The sequence below is a fragment of the Oreochromis aureus genome, linkage group 12 (assembly GCF_013358895.1).
Source record: "Oreochromis aureus strain Israel breed Guangdong linkage group 12, ZZ_aureus, whole genome shotgun sequence".
Lineage (NCBI taxonomy): Eukaryota > Metazoa > Chordata > Actinopteri > Cichliformes > Cichlidae > Oreochromis > Oreochromis aureus.
Genome location: NC_052953.1, coordinates 17755078 through 17766208, shown reverse-complemented (window position 1 = coordinate 17766208; position 11131 = coordinate 17755078). Strand labels below are relative to the sequence as shown.

The 11131-nt window shown below is 39.1% G+C and overlaps 1 protein-coding gene across 1 annotated transcript; it reads right to left on the bottom strand.

The window, feature by feature from the left end:
* Positions 1 to 1513: 1513 nt before the first annotated feature.
* On the bottom strand, positions 1514 to 8775 carry opn4xb (opsin 4xb). Its single transcript, XM_031760311.1, has 9 exons — positions 8609 to 8775; positions 6519 to 6652; positions 6176 to 6379; positions 5872 to 6043; positions 4924 to 5085; positions 3918 to 4025; positions 3604 to 3775; positions 3233 to 3379; positions 1514 to 1927 (listed from the first exon to the last, which is right to left on the bottom strand). The coding sequence occupies exons 1-9, from the start codon at positions 8773 to 8775 to the stop codon at positions 1514 to 1516; spliced, it is 1680 nt and encodes a 559-aa protein (XP_031616171.1).
* Between the last annotated feature and the right edge of the window lie 2356 nt (positions 8776 to 11131).

Sequence of the window (11131 nt, the reverse complement as noted above, 5' to 3'; positions counted from 1 at the left end):
CAATAACACAAGTGACCTTCAGTGAGACATTGGTGCAGGTGTTTTTCTGCATTTTTCTGCTTGTCCAGATGAGAGCTGCAGCACAAAGGTCCGTGTACATTCAGGTTCAACATCAGAACATTTTTTTTTTTTTACTTTCCTACCTTCACACGCTCCTTCTCTAATGAAATGTTAAACTCTGTGGACTTTATAGGCAAACTAAAGAGATTAAAGTGTTTCATTGATTCAAGTGTTTGTTTCTTGTGTTTCTTTCTTCCTGCCAGACACTGGCAATCAATGATAGTTTATTTGCCATTACACCTGCTGAAGAAGAAGAAATTTGTCCTTTAAAGGTGTCTTAAAGGGCTGTCATTGAAAGTAGTTTATGATTTGGATGATCGTCAATAGTAGTTTTCTGCCTACTAATTCAGGTGTTTTGACTAACACTAAGCTTAGACCAGCTGTTACAGATAATCATCATCACCAGATGCATCAGCTTAAATGTCCACTCTTGTTATATTGATTAAAATATAAGTGCTTCTCCAGCATGTCCTCATTTTTTTTCAAAACAGTTCTATACTTACAAAACCAAAAGATGCACAAGCATCAAATGGCAAAATATACATAAAGCAGACGTCATATACTCGCACCACATAAATCATTTACTCTCTCTGAGAAATGACGTGTGCACACGCATAGATACTGTATTTAAACATGTAGAGAAATATTGCGCTGATAAAATGTCATTGTTTTATGAGACACATTTGACCCAGTTTCAGTATTTGAATAATAGAAATGACCTCATTTCACTCTGTGCCAGTGAAAAAGCTCAAGCGGTCCATATGACCTAACGGATTAGTGTTACAACACAAGATGTTGTGCTGTCAAATTCTTTGTGGTAATGAAAGCCAACAAGAAAACCTACTAAAAACGACTTCTTTTGTTCATGTGTGCTCCTTCTCCAAAGCAGACATATAATCAGTGCTCTTGATTTGCTGCCTTGTTGGGTTACATTTTTGCACATATTGCCTAGTCCTGAGGAAAGAGGAGGAGGGAACTATCCCTAACGCTTCTCTTCAGTGCCCAGAAGCGAATCCATGATGTTGGCTTAAAGAATGAATTCTGTTTCAGTTCAAAAGTTTACATCACAGTTGCATGGACCTTTGCTTGAACAGATAAACTTAAATTCAGCCTGTCAAGCTTTAGCCCCAAGCTCTTGAAAATATGTAGTTGCACTTGTCATTTTTGAAAGATCTAATAAAAGCTTGCTGCCCCTTAGGGGTCCTTTGTCCGTGCCAAACTCTGATGAACACTGCACACTGCATACCAGAATCAGCTTATTGTTTCATTTGCCATACAAGTTTTCCTTTTTGCAGTGCAGTCAATTAGGCAGTAGAGGGGCACGCATACATAAGAGCTGAATAACTCCATATGTTTATAGCCAATATGAATGTTGGCCTGTAGCAAAGAGTTTGATGTATATTTGTATTAATCCGGAAACATCCAGTGGAAGTGTAATCAGTAGTCCAGTTGGTCAAGAAAGTAGTTCAAGTGCCTCAAAAACTTCTGATGAAAAGTTTAGGGTGACAAAAACATTGTTCTCCATTGTCTCAATGCTGTCTTCTAAGGAGACACTGTCTTGGTTAATGAGGCTGCTTTCAGTGGTGGGACTGATGACGATGATGCGAGGAACACCTTGGGGTTGGGGTGATCTGGGGTCTGTGGGTGGCATTTTTCCAAAATTCAGGGAATCAAAAGAATCGCTCTTGTGGCTGTTCAGCCTATCGCAGATTCTTCCTTTCTCGCCACAGGCATCTGAAATCGCACTGGTCAGACTGTGGCTGCGCCTCCTGGTAAGAACTAGGAGGGGGAGAGCGGCGATGGTCAGAGAACTGGAAACCAGCTCGTGATCGCAGGTCCTTGATGGTTCACTCATGACAGACGGATGCTGGGAGTGTCAAAAAGGAAACACATGCATGAGAAATTCATTTCTTACTCTGGATGGCATTACCTTGGCCTCCAGTAACACTGTGAGGAACCTTGGAGTCATTTTTGACCAGGACATGTCCTTCAATGCACATATTAAACAAATATGTAAGACTGCTTTCTTCCATTTTTTAACATCTCTAAAATTAGAAATATTCTGTCTCAGAGTGACGCTGAAAAACTAGTTCATGCATTTATTACTTCCAGGCTGGACTACTGTAATTCTTTATTATCAGGATGTCCTAAAAACTCCCTGAAAAGCCTTCAGCTAATCCAAAATGCTGCAGCAAGAGTACTGACAGGGACTAGAAAGAGAGAGCATATTTCTCCTGTATTGGTTTCCCTTCATTGGCTTCCTGTTAAATCCAGAATTGAATTCAAAATCCTGCTCCTCACATACAAGGTCTTAAATAATCAGGCCCCATCTTATCTTAATGACCTTGTAGTACCATATCACCCTATTAGAGCACTTCGCTCTTGCACTGCAGGCTTACTTGTTGTTCCTAGAGTATTTAAAAGTAGAATGGGAGGCAGAGCCTTCAGTTTTCAGGCCCCTCTTCTGTGGAACCAGCTTCCAGTTTGGATTCGGGAGACAGACACTATCTCTACTTTCAAGATTAGGCTTAAAACTTTCCTTTTTGCTAAAGCATATAGTTAGGGCTGGACCAGGTGACCCTGAATCCTCCCTTAGTTATGCTGCAATAGACGTAGGCTGCCGGGGATTCCCATGATGCATTGAGTTTTTCCTTTCCAGTCACCTTTCTCACTCACTATGTGTTAATAGACCTCTCTGCATCGAATCATATCTGTTATTAACCTCTGTCTCTCTTCCACAGCATGTCTTTATCCTGTTTTCCTTCTTTCACCCCAACTGGTCGCAGCAGATGGCCCCGCCCCTCCCTGAGCCTGGTTCTGCTGGAGGTTTCTTCCTGTTAAAAGGGAGTTTTTCCTTCCCACTGTCGCCAAAGTGCTTGCTCATAGGGGGTCATATGATTGTTGGGTTTTTCTCTGTATTTATTATTGTGCGATCTATTGTACAATATAAAGCGCCTTGAGGCGACATTTGTTGTGATTTGGCGCTATATAAATAAAATTGAATTGAATTGAATTGAATTGAATTGAATTGAATTGAATTGAATCTTCAGATCATGGATGTGTGATGTTTGACTACATGCGGGCAAGTAGAGGCAAGTCGCAGATGAATAAAAGATAACATTGTGAGTTTTCTGATTCACACTTTCACACTTTTTCTTCAGTGTTTTCTCACCTTCTCTGCTTTGTGGGTTTTGGTTGTCTTCCGGTCTAACTGTTTTTTACAGGACCTCTTACAGGACTGACTGTGTGGTGATGATATGCTTCTGAAGGAATCGCCTGACCTCCTGCCCAGAGGCTCCATCTCCACATCCCTCAACAACTGCAAGCAAAAAAAAAAATTAATCAAATTGAGGAAGTTTAGTAGATGCCAAACATAATTCAAAGCTAATATTAGTCCAATTTCCACCTGCATCTTGCTAAGATTATTAATACTTCATATTTATTATTTTAGATAAGCAGAGAGAGATTCAACATAAGAGAAATGTTGTTTTTTTTGGGCATCTTAAACAACAGCCAGATAAAATCTACTCTAACCTAACTTACCACGTCAGAGAGGTTGGAGGAGGCAGTAATAAAGTGGGTCCTTGATGCTGTCGACTGTCTGCTGATGATTGAGTCTCTGAAAGAGGACTCGCTGATGGAGGATGAGATGCATTCTTTTCGAGGAGTGGGAGACAGAAACCACAGGCAGGGAAATTTCTCCACCAGTGCCATCCTGTACAGTGCAGAACAATGCACTCGTTTAGACTCCAGCTTGCTACATGTTGGTAACATTTCTTTTAGGATAATGCATTGGTGCTGCACAACACAGGGGCTTACAAGAAACTTTAAAATGAAATTACCGAATCATTATTTACCTGTATTTGTTGTGTATGATAGCATAGATGATAGGATTGTAGATAGTGGAGGCTTTTGCTATTATTGCAGGGACTGTCTTGGAGTATGGCGACAAGATGTTGGCATGGCTGGTTCAGACAAAACAGCAGCGTTTTAAAAAGATGGTTTCGTTTGTTGCATGACATCACAGAATCAGAAATGACCGCTGCAAAGTTCCAGTTTCTCTTTCGTGTTTTGTAACATAATTAAGGGACATATTTGGTCAGGGATTAACCAACATGTGCCAGCTGCTAAAGAGGGTCGCTTAAGTCCATCTGATCATCTTTGCTCGCGCGTGTGCATGTGTGTGTGCACAAGTGTGACTACCTTTCCCCTTTGAATGAGCAGAATGTGATTTCAAAGTTACATAACCAAATGTATGTCCCAGGGTAGACATGTGGTTTACTGAATGTTGTGATAAGCACAGGGCAAATGAGCAACTTCACCGTCTGTTGTATGTAACCCAACCAGGGAATACTGGCCTCTTACTGACACAACATTATGTAATGATAAAAATCCAAACACAGAGGCAAATATCACTGAATTATACTGAAGCTTTGTTTGTGATTGCTTATGTGAAGAAATGCCTGAACTTTATATATGGAGAAGATTAATAATTCAGAATAATATTTGCTGAGTTATTAAAATCTTGTGCTTGCAACTGCTCCCATACAGCACACCACCACTGCATCTCTAGTGAAGTGTTAGTTGTTCCTGTTCACCATGTTGTAGATAAGTACATCTGATAGTGAGAGCAGTGAATGTGCCAAATATCATTTTCTCACCAACCATGTTTTTTTACATTATAATGAAGGCCATTCCATATAAATATGTAACAAAAACAGGCAGTTGTAAACCTGACTTTTTCTGATTTTTCAGACGGGAATGCTTTTAAATGAACAATCTACAGATGTATGAATGTGTTATGTACATTACCAAAGTCTAAAAGTACACAATCATCATTATTAACAGATAAAATAATCTTACCCAGACCAAGAAATCAGTGTGACGCAGGCATATGGAGACCAGGAGAGGACGTAGACCACAATTACAACAAAGGCAATTTTTGCCATTTTCCACTCGCTCCTGATAGATTTCTGCTGGATGAGAGTGGATTTTCTCACCTGAGTCCCCAAACGTTCTACTTCCCTGTAAATAGAGCAGGATGGAGAGCGTGGTAAATATATTTATACTATGTATTTCTTCTTTTTAACTTTACATGGCTACTGCTCCATGCACAATATTATTGCAGAAGATAGATCTTTTAGGAATATCTGCACTGAGGAAAAAACTGCAGTATCGCATAAATAACCTCAGTTTTCTTTGGGGATGTAACTCTCTCTTTAAGTATTACTACAGTCATCTGACAAAGTGCTACAAATTATAAGTAATAAGCATTTTTTAAACTTTCTGATTAATTTCTGAACATTAAATACCAATTTTCTGCTTTATTGTTGATAGTGTCTTAAAAAAATGCCCACTCAATACACCTGCCTTTCTCCCTGAAGCATGAAGTTCACTGCTGGAAATGGTCATTCCAGGTCAATAACACAAGCAATTGTTATGTTTAAAAACACAATGGATGCCTCTTTTGAACTAAAAGGAGGTAGATAATGAGGTAAAACAGATGTTTTAAATCCAAATTAACTGTCCTCCAACACTACAGTGTGTAAGACTGAGGTTATCTTGAAGTATTTCCATATTTTAGTGAAAACACAGTTGTATCTTATCATAAATCCTTTTCTGAGTATCTTTCCAGCTTAGGTGGAGGAGCAGTGCACTATATGCTTTAGGAATAGGCTTGTGCATTTACAAGCACAAGATATAATAATAAGATACAAGATACAAAGTGTATCAGGAGCACACACAACATCAGAATCTAATATTATAAATATACAAGGACGCAGCATATTAAACACACAAGATCTGTAATACCTCCCAGTTTTCCTTATAGACAGAAACATTAGAAGATAGCAGTAAAGGATGACTCCCAGTGGGATAAAGAAGACAAAACAGCACAGCATCATTGTGTAGCTCCTACTGGCTGCCGTGTACGTAACATAGTCCCACGTACAAGATGTCATGAGGCCCTCTGGGATATAGGAGCCTAGAAGTGAAAATAAAATATGTCTAAATCACAGAAAACAGTAGTTTTCAGTAATCATAATAAAATACTAAAACACTAGTCTGGACTTGTGTTTACTAGAAGTCAAAAGACATGCAGTTTGAGGAGACTCACTCCAGCCAACTAAAGGAGCTAGACTCCATGCCAAAGAGTAAAGCCAGACCACGAGAATGGCAAGAGTGGTTCTTCTTTTCGAGCTCCAGTGGATGGCCTTCAGAGGCTTGGTGATAACTAGATAGCGTTCAATCGAGATGGCCAGCAGGTTTATCATGGAGGAAATGCCAAACAGGGCACCACAGAATGCATACATCTTACATCCTGCAAGAAACAACACATCAACAACCTGAATGTAAAAATGTGTAAAGAAAAATATGACTTTAACACACACACACACACACACGCACACACACACACACACACACTTCACTTTGTATCAGAACACAAAGGAGACAATTACCCATCTCTCCAAATACCCATTCCTTGTAGAGGCAGTTGATGAAAAAGATGGGGGACTGCGTAAAAGCCATGAGGAAGTCACTGACTGCCAAGTTCATGATGAGGTAGTTTGGCAAGTTACGAAGTTTCTTGCTGCTGCAAAGCACACAAGCATACAGGATGTATGGAAAATCGTATATTGTACAGCACAGTGGCATTAAAAATGACAACATTAATTATTCTGAGGCATTCTCGCAGTGATCAGAAAGCTAAAATAAAGTCCTCAAATACAGCAGTAATTTTTGAGATTTTATATTTAATGTGTTTTGATTAGTATAAATTTCCCCCCTCAGATGACTAAAATGACAATAATTTTGTAATTTCATCGTCTAATTATTATACATATATACTAATTTTTGAAAAACACTGTTTGAGTCATATTTAAAATTAAATCAATGCAGATTCGTATGGTTCAAATGGTATTTCAATCCAATTTCTGCAACTGCAAGTCCACATTTTAACTGGTTAAATTCTCTTTCAAAGGTCACCTTAGAAGAGGTGCAGGATGAGGATCTCACCAAACCATTGGAAATTCAATATGCAGAATTATTTTTGTTTATTTATTAATATGTCATAGGGCGAGAGGCGGGGTACACCCTGGACAGGTCGCCAGTCTGTCGCAGGGCCAACACACAGGGACAGACAACCATTCACACTCACATACACAGCTGGGATAGGCTCCAGCGCCCCCCGCAACCCTGAAAAGGATAAGCGGAAGCGAATGGATGGATGGATTTATTAATATTTTTGGCAGGTCCAAAACACTGAAAACATTTGCCTACTCCACATGTAATTATATTTCCTTTGCATGTAAAGCTCAATGTAATATAATTAAATAATTTTACGGTTTAATGGTCAACATTGATCAGAGACAAGCTCTTTGTTAAACTATTCGACCATGTGTGAACTGGTGTACCTGTATTCAAGCTTCATTACCCAGGATATTGACCTGCTGCCTTCTTCCGTCACAGCTTTTTGTTCCTGTTTATCCTGAATTTAACTTTTTTTCCTGCAGTTTTAATAAAACGTATTCCACCCAATTTGTTTGAGTTGATGCCTTTGCAAACAGTACTGTAGTATTGAATAGTATTGAATGTGTGTGTGCATATTATAAAGCATTTCCTAAAAAATCATCATATTGATTGAGATTTCATTCAAGCTCTAGGTGTGTGTGTGTGTGTGTGTGTGTGTGTGTGTGTGTGTGTGTGTGTGTGTGTGTGTGTGCGTGTTGTGTGTTTCTTGGAAGCCATAACATCATGTGCATTTCTGATTCACTAAACACAAATTATGAGAGCAACACAATGGAAAATCCATCTAATCTGTCTGTGATGATGGACAGAGGAGTATGAAAGCTTGTGACAATCCCCAGAACACCAGCACCACACGCACACACTGACCCAGTTTTTGAGTACCATTTAACTTAAATGGTACTCTGAATTACACAACACAACACATAACACATCCTTCCATCCTTGACTTCTATAAGAAAGTTTACAGTTGTGATGTTACGAGACTGATCCGTCAGTGGCATGCAACATTAACAGGTGTCATTTACTTTTGACTTGTTGTATTACATGGCAGTAAATGGCCTGTGTAGATTTCATGGTTGACTTGAACTCTATGGTACATTGGATTTTTATTTCAATGCCATATATATTTATGCAACCATTAATCTAATTTCAGGTATTTGTGCATGCAGCATATAATTATAGTGCTATATGAAGTGTGTAGTGTGTGGTCCATTTGATTTTTCAAAAACCATTTTTTAATTTGATGCGGCTTAGCTAAGATTGCCTTCTGGACACTGTGATGCAAAGATTACTTTTACTTGTAATCACTAATTTGTTTGATGCACTGTCAAAACCCTTAACCTTTATTGTTGTTTTGCTTCATAAGTACAGATAAAGAGATAAAGAGTTCCAGTATAAGAGAGTTCATACGAGAGATCATCACATCTTGCACACAGTAAGAGCTCAGATTATCTACAAAAAAAGGGATATGAACAATTATCAAAAACAAAAATCTAAATAAACAAGCCAGTTTTATACCTACCTGTAGAAGGCAAACATAACCAGAGAGTTTCCAGTGATGCCCAGTGCCCCAATGACGAAGACAAATGAAGCCACAATGTAGTGAACATGATCAGGCACGTCCACCTTGTTGAAGAAGCTTCTCTGGCTGTGTGCTTTCTCTGGCTCCATGCTCTCAGTGGACCACATGGTTCAAACACCTCATCAGAACTGTCACTCTGGCGGGCTGTGCTACATCTACTAGTTTGTAACTAACTTGACTTTGCTCATGCTGAACATCCATAGTTGCACCATGTGCACAAAAAGAAGCACTGGAGATGTATACAGTTTCTAGATCTAGAGGTTTGATTAATTTGAACTTTGCTGCATGTTTTCAACACCTCCCATTGTATACGATGCACTAAATCAGAGGAACCAGGTGATCCCCACTTTATGAAATGCTGAATCTAACTAAGTGCATATGATTAGTTTAGGAGAGAAAGCTGGAAGAGCTGCACAGTATGATATGGTTACACTACCAATCTGGAAATAACTACAAAAAAATATCTGCAATAAAATGTAAAGCACTGAAAATATAACACCTCCTCTTCTACATCTTTGTCCAGTGGTATATGATGCAAGACACAAGGTGTCCATATCCTTCAGATGTTATCTCCAAATGTACTTTGAAGCAGCGTCCATTCTGTTATTTGCTGCAGGTCTGCTTCAAAATTGTGCCTTTCACCTGTTGTATCCAAGTATTTCCTGTTGTTGTAGCAAGCTGCCGATATTCTTGTTAAATCCCACACTTGTTTCGCTTTCAGTGTTAGCCTGCAGCCTCTTCAGCCATCGCACCAGCTGTCCACCAAGATCTGAATCAGTAGCCTGTCTCTCATTATCTTGTGAACTAGTGACTTCTAACCTCTCATCTCTCTCTAAATGTGCCTCTCCCTCACTGTCCCATGGAGCTTTGTGTTGCTCTCTCAACCTTTCCCTTGTCATACTCTCTCTCTCTCTCCTCTTTCTCGCATGCCCTACCCATCCTGAATGTAATATGGCCCAGCCCTGAGCGCTAACCCTTTAACCACCAGGTTCTTACATAACAAACATATCCACTAGTTGCACCAAAAGCCGTCTGAGCTCGGAAATGCATCGGACATTGCAAACTAGATGAGCGCACAGTGCATGTAACGTTTCACAACCATTGATTCCAGCTAGTACTGCAAGTCATTAGAAACCATTACTATGCAGAATAGTCTATCCGTATTTAAATGCATGCGAGTAGTCACGCAAGCTCAATACTGACGTGCGTGTGTTTATCCAAATGATGCATGCTCTGCAGTGACCTCATTGTGTGATTTTACAGAGTCTGGCATGCACAGACTCTGTAGGATCACTCACAGAATTAAACTAATAGGCATCTTCCTCGACCAATGAACACAACATGAAGGCTATTGAAGACAAAATCACAGACCTTCAAATATTTATACCTCCAGTTGAGCTCTACAGGTTACTAATTTGGAGAAATGTTGGCAATTCATTCCAGTCATTAAACAAGGCACATTGCTACTGCTCAGTTATTGCATATCACTGAGAAAGACTGCAAATTGTCAGCGAGAAAGTCTTAATTTCACATGGTGTTCAGTTCATCAGATCAGTTTGATGGAGCAAATAGGGACTGTGCATTCTTATGAGTGCCAGAAGTACACAGGTCAGAAGAGACCATCAGATGGTTATTGCTTTTTATGGTGCTGAACGTACTGCTAAAAGAAGAGGAAGGGCAAAGAGGGAGGCAAAGAATGTAGAGCTTAGACAGAGATGTCAACTAAGCCCTTACGGCAAGGGATAGTCTTAATCTGTACTCTGTGCATGCATGTGGATCAGTGTTTGATCTGTGTACAATAAGAACTTATATGTGTATGTCTGTTGTTGTTGTGCATGCCCATGTGCCTGCAGTCATATCTGGCCATATAGGCATGTATATGTATTTGTGAATACATATACTGCATGCCATGACCTAAACATGGCAGAGATTATCAGGGCTTACCGTTGTCTGTCTTCTTGACTCCGCTGCTATAACATAATTGTTTGCACATCAACACTATATGGACGCGCAGTTTAAAATATCTCTTACTACTACGACAATTTACTATTACTTTAGATTTACATATATTTTGTATATACTGGATTTGGAGATTTCTGCCCCCAGCAATCTGTAAACAAATACAAACAGAGACAAAATACTGGATTTTAACTGTGTAGATGAATAAACCTGCATACCAAACCTGCAATAAAACTGCACGTCGTGCTATTTTGAAAAGCTAAAGACTTATTAAAAAATAAAGACATGCTGTACAAGATACTGTACAATAAAAAGAGTAAATAGACATTTAATTAGTGGAGTGGTCTCTTAAATACACATTGAGAAGAACATGCAGGTAGTTATATAACATCATCTGTTTTTTATGTTTATATATATATATATATATAGATAGATAGATAGATAGATAGATAGATAGATAGATAGATAGATAGATAGATAGATAGATAGATAGATAGATAGATA